We start from the raw sequence: 18,872 nt of genomic DNA on the forward strand, positions 1-18,872 counted from the left end.
TTCCATCATTGCAAGACCTTTATCAAGTTTTTCTTCAATAACATAAAAATTTTCACAACGTCTGGCCCAAGTATATTGGTAATCCTCCATTGGGAGATCATGGAGGTTACAGTCAAGAAGAGCATCATGAAAACCTTGTAGAAGCCAATTTGGATGATCAAGGAGGCCAATCTTTTCATCTGCGGATAGAAGGTCATTAAAATCACCAAAGATACACCATGGTATGGAAGAATCTTAAATAAGGAACGTAAGAGATCCTAGAAATCTCTTTGTTTTTCTCTTTCAAGATAGCTATAAAAATCAATTAATCTCTAGGAAGGATGGTTAGGACGGATGACTTGCACGTTAATAAAATTGTTTGAAAAACTAATAAATTAATTGGCAGTCAAAAGGCTTTTTCCAAAACAAATCTAAGCCCCCCCAATCTTTGAGGAATTAATTGTGAAATAGGAATAAAAACCAAGAAGGGAATGTGTTTCTTCAATACAATTAGACTGAAATAAGGATTCACAAAGGAAGAAAATGTCAACATGGTATGCTTGGACTAGGTCACAAAGGGACAAAACTACATTTGGGTTGCCCAAATCTCAATAGTTCCAACTCAAAAGATACATTGGCCCTGGTGGGCTTGATTGCCAGGGCCCACCAATAAAAAAGTATTTTTGTTATTGTTTGGGAGAACATTTGATAGGATTGGGTTTATGTTTGGCTAAGGGTTCATGTTTGGGAAGGGGTTTGAAAGGTTTAGGTTGGTGGGTTGAAGGATTTTGGAGGTGGTTAATGTATGAACGGGTAGGGTTTGAGGTTGGTTGATGTCAATCATGTTAGCTACCTCCATGGTGGACATTCTCCTTTTCATGTTCATTATCATTAAATCATGATTGTTGCAATCATCCATAATCACTGACTCTTGACTGTTGCCTGTAACTGTCATTGATTAGGCATGGTTATTGATATTGATGGTAGTGGGAAGTTGCTGACTTTTTTTTTAAAAAAAAAAAAAACAACCATAAAGAGGGAATGGTTGTCTTGGTTTTGATTGGCAATAATTGCATCACATGAATTTGTGCAATTAATGTTGGCATTAGTGTCACTTGGCCCACCAGGTTGCTTCCAATCTTTTTTAGCAACTGATGTTGTTGACTTTCTCGTCTTTGCCCTTTGTTTTGGGCGCCAGCTCCTCACCCTATCGTCATTCTCCAAAGTAAGAAGTTTTCCACATAACTCATCTACATGGCCCATGAGACCACACAAATAGAAAAAAGGTCCAAGACGTTCATCTTTGAATTGAACCTTGGTAGCTTCACTACCAAACGGCTTAATTTTCTTCAATTTTTTAAGGGTTTACGAACATCAACCAGAACTAGGATACTTATGAAAAGACTTAGAAAATTTGAATTATATTTTTCATCATATTCCAAAAAACTTCTAATAAAAATTTCATGGTTCTCTCCAACAACTTGAGATTTGAAGCCCACTGGGATTTTATGGATTTGAACCCAGAAATTCACCATGTGAAGAAGGACCAAGTTTGGGTTTTTTCCATTCTTGATAGCTCCCAAAATTAGCATGTGCTTTTCAAAGTTCCAAGGGTCTCCATTCAAAACTCTTTGCATATCCACTATATGATAAAAGTGGAAAAGGAAAAGAGTTGGGATGGGTTCATCAATGGTGATTCCTCCAATAGGTCTCCAAAGATCAGCCATTCTTTGTTTCATGACGGGAACATGGATGTTTATGTTTGTCAGAAATCGACCAACAAGGCAGAGGAAGAGGTCAACTTCATTTCCTTCAGGTTTTGAAAGGTAGAATTCCATTTGGTCTTCATCTTCAATATTCAAGCCACCAATATTGAGTTGTTCCAGGGGTTTCAGAGGGAAAATAACCAAGGAAAAGGTTAAGGAAGAAAAACTCTCTAAAAGAAAAGTATCAAAAGCTCACTGGAAAACTCACCAGAAAAACTAAAGGTTGCACTCACCAAAAAACCCTAAAAAAACTCTCATAGAGATAAAGCATCTCATAGAGAGAGAAATTAAGTGTGTGGGTCTTTAAATAGGATAATAGGAAAGGTCGGACCTTAATTCTTTTATAACAGGTCACGTGTATTTATGTAAACCATGACTTGACTTATTTTCACCCCTACTCCTCACACACTACAACACAAATAAAAAAAAAACACTCCAGCAATGGTGTCAGAGCTTACAAAAAATCATATCAATGTTATCAGAGCTCATAGTCCTACCATTAGTTTTATCTGTTAACTTAAATGGTAAAAATTAAAATTTTGTCATTGTAATTGAAAAAGTACGACAAATTAGTCCTATCATTAGTTTTCTTCGTTAACGGTTGTGCCTACATGGCACTTCTGGTGATGTCGTGACAGTTGACAGTTGTCACGTGTCAAAAATTTGACTTTCTATATTTGATCTTTGAACCTAGCAAATTGCTATCATTTTAGTCCCTGAATTTAACCACTTGACTTTTTGGTCCCTAAACTTAACATGTACTACCATCTTTGTCCCTAAAAGCACTTTTAAATTTTCAATTAAGTATCTTGTTTCATGAAATTGTTAGCATAAACATTACTATATTCTCTCACTTTTATTCTTTCTGCAATTCTTTCACTTAAATTATACTATAAATATTGTTCATGCCAGAGAACACCATCGCCTACAAAGGAGACCTCGAGTCTGGATGTCTTGAGAGAAGCCTCTTAGTAAGCATGTGCCCTAATGTGAACCTTGAGGAGAATGCTGGAACCTCTCCTCTATTTCTAGTGATCATTCTCTGATGGCTGAGTGTGGTACCCCCCCCCTCCCTCAGTATCAGGTGGCTACTAATCATTGGTGAAGGACAACCAGGTGGATATTGTTCGTTGGTGGAGGACATTCGTTTGTGGACAGCAAGATCATCCTTTCGTCTCAAGTGTCAGGATATTGTCTCATCCTTGCTTTGTTTCCATGCTACCACTCTTTTACTATAGAGCTATTTTGCCTCTAACATGTGAGGGTGTACAAGTGTCAGAGTGTTTAGTTATCGGTGGATAACTCTTAATATATGCTAAGTTGTCCTTAGGGTCATGTCGCTTTGTGTATCTTTATCATGTATGTCCCTTCATCATGAATCGTCCTCCCCAGGGGGGACAATCCATAGTCCCTCAAGTGCTAAGACTACTAAGGCATAAGCACTTAAGAGTGCATGGATTTGTCATGTCGACCCCTTATTTATGAGTCAGCCTCCCAAGGAGGGAGGACGGTCCATAGTCCCTAAAGCGCTAAGACTGTTGAGGCATAAACACTTTCCTGAAGGTTGGTCGAATAACAAAAATGTTGTATTTTCTGGTACATCATTATGGATTGGATTAGTGTTTCTCGTGGGTATTCTTATTCTCTCATTTCTTAAAGCTCAATTTATTATAGATCAAAAACGAAAGGAGCCCTCCCCTAGAATTCTTTCGGATTGTCGGGCACATTCAAAAAGGAACGGATAAGTTCCTAAAAAAAAAAACTATAACATATTATAAGGACGGGTCAAATATTAATTAATATAAAAGATATAGAATATCTATATGTATATCTATATAGATATAATTTATTAATAATTAGAAATTTCTTTTTTCTAAAAAAATAAAGTAAATAAAAATATTTGATAGAATGATAATTTCAATTCAATTATATAGATACATAGAAAAAAAAAGAATATATAATAATAGAAGTAGAAATTATTGATAGAAATTAATTAAAAATGAATTATTAATTAATAGTAATATAAAATATTTTTAGAAGAGAATATCTATTATAAAAGATTATATCTATTTAATAGTGAGGGGATATGTCATGTCTACCCCTTAGTTATGAGTCGGCCTCCCAAGGAGGGAGGAAGGTGCATAGTCCCTCAAGTGCTAACTTGCTAAGGCACAAGTACTTTAGTAATACATGGATTCGTCATGTCCACCCCTTAGTTATGAGCCGACCTCTCAAGGAGGGGGGACGGTCCACAGTCCCTCAAGTACTAAGATGGCTAAGGCGCAAACACTTTATTTTTTGTTTCACTTTTCCTTCCTTTGTTGTATGTGAGTCGACTTGATGTAGTTATGTTTTACTCTTGATTTTGAATATTGATTCTTTGTCTACACTGGCTCCCATCCTCTCTTTTCTTTTAAGAAAGTGATTTGCATCAATGTGGGTAATTTTCCCTCTAGTTGTTCCCTGTTGACCCATCCTTCCTAGGTATGTATGTGAAAAATGAATGACCGAAATATAGATGCAGAATTACATTGTCCTTCCAAGCGCATGTTGTTCATAACATGATTGATACGTCTTTTTTTCTTGAAATGGTTGGCTTGGATATGTATATATTTTTTTAATCGTAAAATATGTGCTTCACTATTAAGTCATCCTTCAATATATGTGTGCAGAAATTACCGAGTGAATTGTAGATGTACATAAGATAAATTGAATAAATTGCACCTTTGAACACTATGTTGGCCTTCCCAATATATGTTTTCGTAGGATGATAGAATCGTTCTTCTTCGTACATTTTTTTCATGAAATGGCCGACTTCAATATGTATGCATTTTTTAAATATACATGTATGTGACAAGGGGTAACCTGCCCTATCTTTTATATTTTCGTGAGGTGTACTTTTCTTTATGTCGGTCATATCGTGCCAATTTGTATAAATGTGCCCAATGTGTGGGTTTTGTGTTGGTCAACAATTTGTTTCAAATGATAACTCATCCTTCCGTAGATAACTTGATGATCAATAATGTAGTTGTGTGTATAATTTATCTTGTTTCGAATGTTGGCCCGTCTTTTAGTGAATAACCTACTGGAAAATGATATATCTATTGATGACTTTGTTGTTCGTAAAAGATTATTGAATCATTGCATAGTATCTTTATAAGATGACTGAACCATTGCGTAGTACATTTTCAACTATTATGTCTGCTCTCGTTTGAACAAAACTTAGGAAGAGTCACCCTGTTGTGGATGGCATATTGAAGATAAATGATGTAACTAGTTGTTTCGTTGAGTCGTCTTTTCATGGATGACATATTAAATATATAGCGGGGCCTTTCATTCACAGATGACTTGTTGAATATAAATGATATATAACTCGTAAATAGGTTTTGTTATATGTAGATAGATGCCTTACCTCTTGATTTTGAGTGATGTATCGTCCTTCTGAATTATGTGAGGCCGTGTCAATCTGATCGTGTTCCATCCTTGTGGATCATTGAAGGACAAACCGTACTCCCTCCAATGGGATTATTTATTCATTGAAGGACAAATTGTATCCTCATCCAAATAGGTCTTTGTGAATCATGTGTTGGTAGAATTCTGCTTTCGTTGAAATCATAAAAGTGGAATTAGAAGATGAAGTTAAATAAATTATCTAGACAGCATGGATGAGATAGATAACAACAAAAAATAAGGGAAAAATGTAAAAGACAACATAACTAGCTCCATTTTAAATATGAAATGAAAAAAGTTTAACAGTAGTAGAAGCGTAGCTTGCATAGAAGGTGTGCTTTGTTGTTCTAATCTCAGAGGATATCTAGGGATTTTGAAGTGTCTTTTGTTTCACTCAGCCCATATCTCTAGGTCTTCCCTCAAAGCTTAAACGTCCTGCCATGTGATGTTGATCATTTGGTTTTACGTTTGTCCATTCCACCAATCTCTGACTGGCTTCATCTTTCTACGGCCTTGATGTGCTTTTTTCCCCTTGCTCAAGTGTAACACAAGTACAAGTAATAAAATTAAGTGAAATAAGCTACCCAGGCAACATGGACGAGATAAAGAACAACAAAAATAGGGGAAGAATGTAAAAGGAGATGGACAACATAGCGATCCTCATTTTAAATATGAAAATGAAAATTTTATAGTAGAAATGTAGTTTGGATAGAAGGTCTACAATGTTATTTTGGTCTCGGAGGACGAGTAGGTGTTTAGAAGTGTCTTTTGTTTTTCTCACCCATATCTTTGAGTCGTCCTTCAAAGCTCAAACGCCCTACCATGTGATGGTGATCATCTAGTTTTACATTTGTTTGTTCCTTATGTCTCTGATCAACTTCTTCTTCTTCGGCCTTAACATGTTTTTTTCCTTCGCTCATATCTCTTCCATGTTGATTAGTTTCTTGGATGATCTCCTTACTGAAACTATCAAGATATTGTTTTAGATATTGATGTCGAATAGATTGACCTCCTTTCAGTGTTTGTTCTTTGTTGACCGCGAGATCTGACCTTCTTTGTTGATCTCCTAGAAAGCTAACATCGACTTTAATGGTAAATTGGAAAACCACTAACGTTCCTCCCTTTTGCGTTGGTGATCGTCCATCTGTTGTTGGATGGCTTTCTTCTTGTCCTTGACTACTTCCGTGGCGGCTCCATGACGTTCCTTTGCCTCCAAATGTCATTGTTTGGATTCGTGGTTTCTCAAGCTGAGTGATATCTCGTAAGATTTATTGTAGGAAAGGATTGTCCATCTCTCCAACTCCATTCCCCTTGCCTCTAGTGTCATTTCTAGAGATTGCCATCTTGGTTTTAGGGCTCTTGGTTAGTAATGGTCGCTAAGAAGAGTATTACCGGAGATCCCATGGTGGGTGTCAAATGTTCACGCCAAAGAATGCCACTACCTACAGAGGGGACCTCGAGTTTGGGTGTCTCGAGAGAAACCTCCCAGTAAGCTTGTGCCCTAATGTGAACCTTGAGGAGAATGTTGGAACTTCTCCTCAATTTATAGTGGTCATTCTCTTATGGCCAAGTGTGGTCTTGTCCCCCTCCCCTCCCCCCTCTTCCTAGAGTGCCAGGTGGTTACTGTTCATTGGTGGAAGACAATCGGGTGGATACTGTTCATTGGCAAAGGACATTTGTTAATGGATGACAAGATTGTTATTTTATCTCAGGGGTCAGGATAATGTCCCTCCTTGCTTTGTCACCACGCTACCATGCATGTATTGTACAACCATTTGCCTTTGACATGTCAAGGTGTATAGGTGTCAGAGTGTACTGTTGTCAGTGGATGACTCTTACTATATGCTAGGTCATCCTTAAGATCATGTCGCTTCATGTATCTTTATCTTGTTCGTCCCTATGTCATGAGTCGGTCTGGGTAGTGTAGAAGCAAAGCTTCATGGTGATTCAAAGGTATTTTGATGATAACAATGATGATAACAAAAGATGATGACAAAGGTGATGACAAAAAGCCCAAAGATCAATCAAAGAACAACTCAAGTGAATCAAAGATCAATCAAAGAACAACTCAAGTAAATCAAGAAGAATTCAAGACTCAAGAAGAAAGTTTAGAGTCAAGAATCAAGATTCAAGGTTCAAGATCTCAAGAATCAAGATTCAAGGTTCAAGATCTCAAGAATCAAGATCAAGATTCAAGACTCAAGATTCAAGAATCAAGAAAAGGCGATAAGTATGAAAAGTTTTTCTCAAAAATTGAATAGCACATGATTTTTCTCAAAACATGTTTACCAAAGAGTTTTTACTCTCTGGTAATCGGTTACCAAATTGTTGTAATCGATTACCAGTAGCAAAATTGTTTTGAAAAAGTTTTCAAATTGAATTTACAATGTTCCAATTAATTTCAAAAAGTTGTAATCGATTATAATGTTTTGGTAATCGATTACCAGTGCCTTTGAACGTTGAAATTCAAATTCAAATGTGAAGAGTCACATCCTTTTACATAAAAGCTTTGTGTAATCAATTACACTGATTTGGTAATCGATTACCAGTGATTGTTTTTGAATAAATCAAAAGATGTAACTTTTCAAAAGGTTTTTGACTTTTTCAAATTGGTCTTAAATTTTTCTAAAAGTTATAACTCTTCTAAATGGTCTTCTTGACCAGACATGAAGAGTCTATAAAAGCAAGGCTTTGTTATATACTTATTCATTCATTCATTCAATACTTTTACACTTATTTCATACAATCCTTTACAAGCCTTGAATCTCTTTGAACTTCTTCTTCTTCTTTATACCAAAAGCTTTTTGAAGTTTTCTGGTTTTCTAAACCTTGAAAACTTGTGTTATTCATCTTTTCATTCTCTTCTCCCTTTGTTAAAAAGAATTCGCCAAGGACTAACCGCCTGAATTCTTTTTGTGTCTCTCTTCTCCCTTTTCCAAAAGAACAAAGGACTAACCGCCTGAATTCTTTTGTGTCTCCCTTCTCCCTTGTCAAAGAATTCAAAACGACACAATCTGAGAATTCTTTTGATTCTTCCCTTTCCCTAATACAAAAGTATTCAAAGGACTAACCGCCTGAGAATTCTTTTGTATCCCCATTCACAAAGTATCAAAGGTTTAACAGCCTGAGATCTTTGTCTTAACACATTGGAGGGTACATCCTTTGTGGTACAAGTAGAGGGTACATCTACTTGGGTTTGACTGAGAACAATAGAGGGTACATCTCTTGTGGATCAGTTCTAGTGGAGGGTACATCCACTAGGTTCAAAAAGAACAAGGGAGGGTACATCCCTTGTGGATCTTTGCTTGTAAAAGGATTTTGACAAGGTTGAAAGAAATCTCAAGGACCGCAAGTCGCTTGAGGACTGGATGTAGGCACGGGTTGTTGCCGAACCAGTATAAAAACTCTAGTGTGTTTGTTTCCTTCTTCCCTACTCTTTTACTTTTCGCTGTACATTTTAATTTCCGCTTTTACTTTCTGTTAAGTTTCTCTTCTACTCCTCATTCTCTTAACAATTTAGTAAAAGCCTTAGAAGAGTAATTTTTTAATTAGTAAAGGTTTAGGAATAATTAATTCAACCCCCCCCCCCCTCTTAATTATTCTGAGGTCACTCGATCCAATAGGTAGGACGCTCCACAGTCCCTCAAGTGTTAAGACTGCTAAGGCGCAAGCACTTTATAGTGCATGGATCGGTCATGTTCACCTCTTAGTTATGAGTCAACCTCCTAAGGAGGAAGGACAATTCAAATACGAAATTAATTTATGAGTGATTACATCATAACAGTAAATGTTAAATCTAGGACATTACTAACAAGATTCTATAAGGATCCAAACCAGATATTTTATCCAAATTAAGTTATTGTCTTGTATGTTATTAATATGTTTAGAATATTATATTAATTAATTAATCTATTTTGTGAAATAATGTTAATGACAAAAAGAGTTAAAAAAACTTGACTCTTTATAACGATTGAATATAAAAGGACACGAAAAATAAATGTCTTAGAACCATTTTCTTAAAAAAACAAAAAACTTGACCCTTTTGTAGTTTTCACATCATTGTTCAACGATTAAGTATTAGAGGACATGACCCATTATAAGTTAAAAATATTCTACCTTCAAAATTGAGCATATAATATAATTCATCCATTATATTAGTCATGTTGGAGTATAGAAAATAAAAGAAAATACAATAAAAGGTGAAACAAAAATATCTAACTTCATCTTAAATATTGGTCGAATAAAATGATTCATTTTGTATCTTTTTGCTTTTTAATTTTCTCCTTAATTAAATAAATATTCTGACTTTTAAAAGTAAATTATTTGTTGCTATCTATATATTTGCATATACACATTTTTTTTAATTTGATTATGAAAAACTAATTTAATTTTTATGTTTATTTATTTTCAATTTAATTATATTGTTGTTTGTCACTATTATAATATTATTAGTTAAAATTTTGACTTAATAAAGTATAATAAATAAAGTAATAGTCATTTCAAATATAAAATATAATATTTCTGATTTCTATACTTTATAATATTGTTTGTCGCCGACAATAATTTTTCATTTAATTTTCATCATCATAAATAATTATTATCACTATAAACAAATGTCATTTATTGTCACATGCTAACAATTTATATGTAGTGACACTTCATTAAAAATTCAAAAATTATTTTAGAAATCAAAATGATAATACATAGTTAAATCTAGGGATCAAGACGTCACTAAGAGGTTAAGTTCACAAACAAAACTGATAACAAATTGTTAAATTTAAAAATCAAATTAAAAATTCAATTTTTGATAGTAACAACCACTTGTATGACATGTGACAACTATCAATTGTCACATCATCATCCAAAGTGTCATGAAAACACATTTGTTTGAGTTAACGGAGAAAACTAACATTAGGACTAGTTTGTTGTACTTTTTACAAATTCGATGATAAAATTTAATTTTTCATCTATTTATCCTATATTATACCAAGCTCATTATTTAGAAGCAAGTATTTTTAACTAATTTACTCATATATATTAAATGTGAGTATTTATTCAAAGAAAATAAAATATAAGTGCTTAGTTTAGTATTAAAAGATATATAAAAGAAAAAGTGAAGATGATCAGCTACATTGATGTCCTCGGAGTGAGTGCTTTCACTATGCATCCAAAGTTGTAGGCAAAGGTAATCCACTCGGTGTTGTTGCACACTAGTCTCTTAAGATATCATACGCTCAACAAAATACCCAATGTGAACTCCAAACCTATAGTTCTTCTCAAAATCAATCTTGACAACAGAGGAGCTCAACGTAATTTGGTGAATGGGGGTCACGTACAAAGTCAAAGTCATAGATGTTCAAATCCCAAATGAAGAAGTTGGAGGTTCCACAATTTAGGAGGTTGTCCTAACAATCAAAAGACGTGAAACCAACCTAGATCAGCTACAGATGGTCAACATTAGCTTTAAGTTTGGCATGGTTGTATTTTAGTTGTTGAAAAGCAAGGTTAGAGGAAACAATGACGCAGGGAAACTCGATGTCCATCGAGATGAATGCATGAGGCAATGACAGAACGGGTTAAATTGAACTCTGATTCAAGATTGGAAGACCACAATAATCGCTTCATGATGGAACCATGCAACAGGACCATGGTTTCTATTTTTGGCGTCAATGCCTTTCACAACTAAAGACAAATTTTCCAGCAGCATGGTTTCAAAGAAAAAAACATAAGAGTGAAAACAAAGACGGATTAAGCACCCATATTTTTAGTGTATTTTGCATAAAAACTATCTACATTATTTATCTATCTATTTATATATAGTAAAATACACTTGAAGTTACTACAACTGTTTATCTATATTTTAACTTTCCAAGTAGTTGTAAGATCTAATTGAATTTAATAGTTCATGAAAAAATACTAAAATTTATTTATTTTTTAAAATGAATAATTTAGAGAAAATATTTCATGAAAAAAATAATTAAAAGTAAGAATTTTATAAATATGTGGCGAATAATAATCAATAGTTATATTAAAATATATTTCATAAAAAATATGTAATAGTAATTACAAATAAAAACTTAAAAGAACTTCTCTCTCCTCACAATTAATTCGCACAGAAGACGACGCTGCGTGCCGTGCTTGAGGTCATAGCCGACAAGAGCTTGTAGCGGTTGTGGCGGAGCTTGCAGACGACAATGGCGACGGCGTATGTATCCTCCAGGCCTTCTTTCTTCTCTGATTCCCCAAAGCATAAATTTTGTTATTTGTAGCCAAAAGGAACCAAGTTTGATCATGTTGACTTGTCAAATTAAGAATTTGCCAAGTTTGGGAACAGTCGAATGCAAAGAGAGTGAGCGTGAGCACCCATTACAGTAGAAAAATGAATAAGAACAGTAACTAACAAGTTACGTTAGTTAAAGAGGAGAGAGAAACAGCTGGAGAGGAGAGAAAAATAAGTGAGAACAGAGAGAAATCAATTTTTTTTATTTCTTTTTAAATATTTAATGCTTAATTACAATAACATCCTTACAATTTATTTAAAAAAACATAAAAATGGATAGATTTTTTATCCAAAAATTTTGATGTGCTCTTGCTAATATACTCCTGAGAGAATGTTAGCAATCCCGTGTGTGTGTGTGTATATATATATATATATATATATATATATATATATATATATATAACTTGAGCTTTATTTTTTATTGAGAATTAAATCATCTACGATAAAGATATTTATTGTCCATTTTTATTATCATAAATTAATAACAATAATAATAAATAAACTTTAAATTGATATACAAGAGTCAAATTTAACATTATAATTATTTATTTTTATAAATCTAAGCCTTAAAATAATAATAATAATAATAATAATAAGTCAAATTTAAAATATTCATTTTGAAACATAAAATAATAACACATAATATTGCATGCATTGCATTTAATAGCATGCATCAGTCTAAAATATAATTTTAAAAACATTAAAATAACATATTTAATTACATGTCAATCTATAATTAAATAACACGGTAAAACTTACACTATCAATATGTTCTAATTATCAGAAAATCATAAAACATATTATTTCTTAACTAAAAGCATCAAATTCATAAGTCTTGCGAACTATTAATCGAAGGAACTACACTTCAATAAATCAATGATTAATGACTATTATGAGTATGAAAAACTGAGTTAATTTTGCTTTATATCGGGATTAAATTGTTATTTACAAAAACAAAATACGACTTCTGTATATAACTCACGAAAAGGAGGGAGGACTCGAGGGGGACTCATATTTACAAGGATTAAATGGACAGAAAGGTGAGAAGTGAGAACTCACTATAAATATTATAGAGTGAACGAATCATATTTGGCTAGGTGAATCTGATACGAGCGAACTAAACATGAACCAAACCATAGACAAAAGCACACATTCACATGTCCATTACCAATTTTCCATTTGGCTTCAGCTTACTTACAAGACAGAAAGAAAGCAATGCAATAAGAAGCGAGACTAAAATTGAAAGCACCTTTGTAATTAGAAGGGAAAGTACTACTTAAAAGAGTTTTCGAAATATTTGACACACACTATTTTAATCAAACAGTCCCTTTAACACAGTTAACAAAGACAACAAAACAACTCTGAAGCCATGGAGATAGAAACATGAAGCTTTTCGGGGCATTCCCCTATATGTTCTAGAATTCAGAAGGATGGATCCACAAAGCATTACACACTATATATTGCATACAGCAAATATGCAATTCGATCCAACATCTATACCATCTTGGGTGCTAAAAGTAGGTACCTTCTGGAGGTTGGACAAGCTTCCGGTTATGAGGAGCGGCCATTTCCTTCTTCAGCTGGGTCAGTATGTCCTCCATGGTGTACTCTCTTTGCCAATTTGCAAGAAGACCAAATTTCTTTGGTTCAACCTGTTTCATTCAAGTCTATAAATCTTGTCACACAGATAATTAGTTATTAAGCCAATAAAACGGACTGAATTTTCTCATAATCATAAACATGAGAAGTGTCACAAGATGGAGCTGATTCAACCCGTGCTTCGAAGTAAAGTAAGAAAGAAATATATTCTAGTATTCCCTTCCCAAAAACCCAAATCAAACTTGATTAGATCTCTAATAACAGACATCTCGAATCATCACAATTGTAAAATTAAAATGGAAAACACTGTTATTAGCACAGTTTATATGTCCTAGCATGCACTTATCAAAAACTATTTATAAAACAAAAGCATGTGGAAAATTATAAATGATACCACTCCAGTTTCATGATTAACACAAGTCATGTTGATCCGTGAATGAAACCGAACACTAGGGGGCTTTTCTGGGTAGTCTTTATCACAAAACAGCTTCAGTTGATAAATTCTTCCTTCATGTACAGTCTGACAGAGAAAAGATAAATGAAAAGAACACAATTATAGGATCTGCAAACAGACTTTTTTAACTATAAAAAAAATGAAAGCAAGTACATTATTAAAAGATAACCTTATCCCAAACTTTAAAATTTAAGGATAAACAAATTTTCATACCGCAGAGGCACAAACTTCTTTACCGTGTAAATATGCTAAGTCAAGCCAACAGTAACAGAAAATAGGAAGGCATGAATATTCCATACTAAAGAAATCCAAAAAAAAAAAAAAAATCCTATTATTATCACAAAATAAACTTCAAAATAGCAATAACACTTCCCATTATAAGTTAGTGCTCACAAGCATCCAACCAATTCTTAAATTTGGACAAAAAAAATGCCCACTTAACTCTTCACTGTTTAGATTTTTTAATTTTTTTATTAATTATATTTCCAATTTTGGGTAACTTATCTTTATTATTAAGCATTTATATGTGTTAGTACGAATTACTTATCTTTGGAATAGAAAATTCCAATTTAACCTTTTTGGGGGCAGCCTCTTACATGCAACTGATAACTATGATTGGACACACATCCATAAGGATAAATCTACAGAGTGAACAGGGAAATATTTACATTATGGGGGCCAATAATCGTGCCAGTCCAAGAGCGCATGTAAATGTCATCACCATCATCCATTCCATAGCTAACTGTGCCATCTCCAATTCCTTTTTCACCACGTTCAAGCTCCTCCAGCAATCTGAAGTTCCTAGGAACTGCATTTAAACATACAAATATTTAACAGAACACAAACATTTTTTATTTGAAAACATGTAACTAGCCATTGTGGGATCAATTCATGACAAGAATATCTACATATATTGATAAAATCCTTTCTTCAGATTTAAATCATTCCCAATTCAGGATCCAAAACTCAAGGACCAGAAAAATTGTACCATACCTGAACGATGATATCATTCATTAAAAGATTTAACTAGTACACCAGATGGAACCTTCTACATTTGCAAGGCATGTACAATGAAGTTCAAATTTGCACATTAGCCAGCAACAAGAATAGTTACAACAACGACAACAAAAGCCTTTCCCACTCCCAGCCAACAAGAACAATTTGAGGCATTAAAGTTAAAATAAACGCCACAAGCGTGGTTTTCAATTCTTCACCATCCATGCATTTTCCAATTGGAGAGATCAGTAACTTATTGCTCTGAGAATGTTTTAGCCACAAATACACTTTTAGTTTCACAAGAGTGTGCATGCTATTGACAGAAAACTTTGACAATCAATTTAAGGCATCACTATCAACCCCACTACTTAAATTAAAAAAACATTCATCACTTCAAAGCAGGGTTTCAATCGTGGTCACGATCAAAGCCTCATCGCGGGAAATTAAGGACAAATGCAGCTGCAATTAGACACTCTGCCAAAAGCCTTGACGTTAAAGCTGAAATCCCAGTGATGGGCCATTTTTAAAAACCTTGCTACAAAGGTCAATCACACTTTTCCTCATATATGTTTACTTAACTTCAATGCATGAAAGTTTATGAAACATGAACGGAACATAAACATTCCATCAGCAGAAAAACCGTAAACAAAGAGATACTACTTACAACAATAGTAGAAACGAAACATAAGAATGCACAAAACATGATTGAGACATCAAACAAAAAAAGAAAAAAACATTTCATTTAACGAAATCACAAAAATAAAAACCCCCCAAATTTTTTTTTTACAAAACCAAAAAAACCTTGGCCCAAAAAACACCAATAAACATTCCAAATTTCTTCCGAAAAAAAAAAAATACCCCCCCCCCCCCCCCCCCAAACAAAACAAAAACAAAAACAAATAAATAAACAATAATTGAGCAAATAAAAAAGCGAACACCGAATGTTTTAGGTCAACGGCGACAAGGAAATAACAAAATCCAAAAACCCAGACGAGAAATCATTATCTTTCTTTAAAAAAAAGTGAGAAAATAAAACGGCATCGTAGAGAAGGAAGGAGCGGGATGAGTGAGGGACACTGACCAACGACACTGGATCCTCCTGAGCCAAGCGTCATGGATGGGTTGCGCAAGGTTTTGGTGGGGTGGGTGTCGCGGATCTGATCGAAAGAGTCGAAATTTGGAGAGAGCGAAGGAAGGATTATAGGAATAAAGGATCTGCGTGCGTGGTGAAAGGCGATGAATGATGAAAGAAGAAGTGTGGGAAATAGGAATAAAGGAAAGGAAAACGAGGGATTTGATGAAATGAAAAAGGGTGACGGGTGAAGATTTTCGCAATTTTTTTCTGGACAATGGGCCCGTTCTATTGCGGCCCACTGCTGTTCCATATTTACAATTTTTTACTATTAGAAAAATAAAATAAAGGTTGTAGTTTTTTTTTTTTCTTAAGTTGGAGACGGAGACGGATTATAGGGTGTAGAAGTAGCGTAGTCACACACGGTGCACAAGTTTTGATAGCCATATGATATACAAGTAATAAATTGGAAGGCTGTTATTAAAACTAGCGGAAACACAGCCGCTCTGCCCGCCCGTATATCCATATTTGTATTATATTTTATATAAATTAAAAAAAAAGGCATTAGCTTATATTTATTTTATTGTTGGAAAAATATTTTTTATATTTCTTTAAAAAAAACACATTTTAAGTTTTTTTAGGATAAAAATAAAATTAAAGGAAGTAGTGGGATAGTTTGGTATTTTAAAAAAAAAATGATAATATTTAAGTAATACTGATTTATCTAAGAAAAAACTAAGAAAATTGTGGGATGGAATAAAATCTTAAATTTAAAAAGATATTTTTATTTCTAAATAATAATAATTAATTTACGATGTTGATTTTTAAAAAGGTTAAAAAATTTATTTTATCCGATACAATCATTAACAAATATGAATCTCTTAATAATTGTTTAAAAATTTGGTTTGTAGTTAATTGTTATTTTATTAAAATTAAAATAAAATTTGGACAGTATAAGAAAAAGCCAATAGAAAATTGGAATAGTTTGAATTTTAAAATTAAAAAAAAATATTTTTTTTTAAATAACAATTGTTTAGTTTACGTTGGTTTAATTAACAAATTGCTAGGATTTTACAATTTAAAAAATAAGCACTAATAAATTGGTATATTTTTAAAAATTAACAAATTGGTAGATTGTTAAAAGTTAAAAAAATAGTTAACAAATTCACACATTTTTTAAAATTAAAAAATTGTACGGTTTTAGTTGACAATTTTGGTAAATTCTTAAAATTTAAATTAATGGACAGTTTTAATTAAGACTTTGGTTAATTAATTTTAAAATTCAAAAACTTAGAAGTTTTAATTTTTAAAATTTAAATAAAAAGCAATTTATCCGTTTGGATGACTTTTAGCATCCCACTTAGCATAAACAAAGGCCAATGATAACAAAAATGAAAAAATATCAACATAATTTATACCAATAGATAAAGGAGATACCTGATTTGAAAATTATTTTCGATATCAACTTTTACATAGACTTCTTTATCCTTTAATTATTTTAAAATTTCTTATTATATTTTTTCAACTATAATAAAAGGATACAAATTGAAGGGGAAAAAAAGTAAGCAAAAAAAAATAATATCCTATATAACCACTCATAATTATGTATAATCTTTATTTTGAACTCTACAATCTCACAATACACAATACATGATTATTCACCCACTAGTACTACTCATATGAAAGAACAATATTAAACGCAAACATGACACATGACAATGTATTGATAGCGGGACTATGTAACGTGAAAAAAGACATCAATGATACACTAACCTATAGTTGGTATCATATTTTCACTCCAACACTTCCCCTTCATCTACTATGTACCACCATTTCTACGTCTTTGAGACATATATCAAGAGTGACATGTTTTGTGAACACAATGATAATACATGAGTAAAGAAAATAATGATTGAAAGTAGAAGAGTATATATCTGCACACACAAAAAAACATGTAGAAGATTAAGCATATGGAAATCAATCTAAATTTCATTCATAGAAACATGTCTATAGTAAGATGAACAAATTTCAATGATTATGCATTTGTGTTGATGAAAAACTCAATGAGAGTATAATTAAGAAAAAGACTAAAAAAAGGATGATAAAGTGAGACGAGGAGAAATATCAGACCATCCTATCTATCCCGTAAACAAAGGGGAAGTGTTGGAGTGAAAACATGATACCAACTCCAACAACAAGTTGGTGTGTTGTTGCAACCTCTTTCCACATTACATAATCCCACTAACCTATCATGTTTGCGTTCAAGAATATTTTTCATACAAGTACTAGTGAGTGAGTAGTCATGTATGTATCGTGGGATTGTAAAGTTCAAATGGAAGATCATGGGTAGTTATGGGTGGCTATATATGAAAGTGAGGTAAGTTTTTTTTTTTTGGATTTCTACTTACTTTTTTTTTAATTTGTATCCTTTTATTACAATTGGACTTGAAAGATATAATAAGGAATTTTAGAATAATTAAAAGGTAAAGATATATATGTAAAAGTGAAGACAAAAAATAATATTTATATGGGGTATTTTGTTTTTCTATTGGTATAGAAGTTAAGGGTAAAATATGTTTTTAATCCCTCAATTATTTAAGATTTTTATTTTTAATCCCTCAAATGAGTGATGACTAGTCTCATGAATATCCACGAGTATCTATATACTCATATGTGTACCCACTAGTGACATTTTACTTATATCTAAGATTAATAATAATAAATCAATAAAAAAAATTAATTAAATCAATTACTAAAATTATAATAAAAATTCATTTTTAATAATTCAAATATAACATTAAAAACATACACATATAATATTAAAAACAAAATAAATATAATATTGGTTCATACAAACTCAAGTCATAAATAAACAAAATTACAATGATAATCATTCAATATAATAATTGTTAAAGTTAATTTTCTAATCGCTTAACAAAAATTTTAATTAAAAATTTAGTATTTTTCACTCAGTGATAATGGTAGAGATTAGAAACTTAAAATATAAGTTATTAAAAATATAATTTTTTCACAGCAAGAATGATATGTGCGGGCAGATTAAATACTATGATACTCGTATTCTAACTCATACTTGTGTAAATTTATAAGTATATATTCAATCTCAATATTATGAATAATTATTTATTTTACTTGCAAATATTTTTATTGGTATTAAGAAGGTCCGTCTGATTCTTAGTTTCAATCGTCAATTAAAAAATGAAGTGATAATTAATTTGTAATGAGGTTTTTTGCGTTAAAAATCACAAAAAATTACTA

The 18,872-nt window shown here is 32.5% G+C and overlaps 1 protein-coding gene across 1 annotated transcript; it reads right to left on the reverse strand.

The window, feature by feature from the left end:
* Window positions 1-12,709: 12,709 nt before the first annotated feature.
* LOC100816570 (ubiquitin-conjugating enzyme E2 variant 1D) lies at window positions 12,710-16,095 on the reverse strand. The gene is made up of 4 exons (XM_006575231.4): window positions 15,606-16,095; window positions 14,197-14,336; window positions 13,469-13,594; window positions 12,710-13,127 (listed from the first exon to the last, which is right to left on the reverse strand). The coding sequence occupies exons 1-4, from the start codon at window positions 15,907-15,909 to the stop codon at window positions 12,987-12,989; spliced, it is 711 nt and encodes a 236-aa protein (XP_006575294.3). The 5' UTR covers window positions 15,910-16,095; the 3' UTR covers window positions 12,710-12,986.
* Between the last annotated feature and the right edge of the window lie 2,777 nt (window positions 16,096-18,872).

This window comes from Glycine max, chromosome 2, assembly GCF_000004515.6.
Source record: "Glycine max cultivar Williams 82 chromosome 2, Glycine_max_v4.0, whole genome shotgun sequence".
Taxonomy (NCBI): Eukaryota; Viridiplantae; Streptophyta; class Magnoliopsida; order Fabales; family Fabaceae; genus Glycine; species Glycine max.

Coding starts and splice junctions, on each gene's coding strand:
- LOC100816570 (XM_006575231.4), bottom strand. CDS start 15,909: ATGGAACAGCAGTGGGCCGCAATAGAACGGGCCCATTGTCCAGAAAAA. Junction 14,337..15,605: donor AGGAGGATCCAGTGTCGTTG/GTCAGTGTCCCT, acceptor GTTTAAATGCAG/TTCCTAGGAACTTCAGATTG. Junction 13,595..14,196: donor CGATTATTGGCCCCCATAAT/GTAAATATTTCC, acceptor TTTCTCTGTCAG/ACTGTACATGAAGGAAGAAT.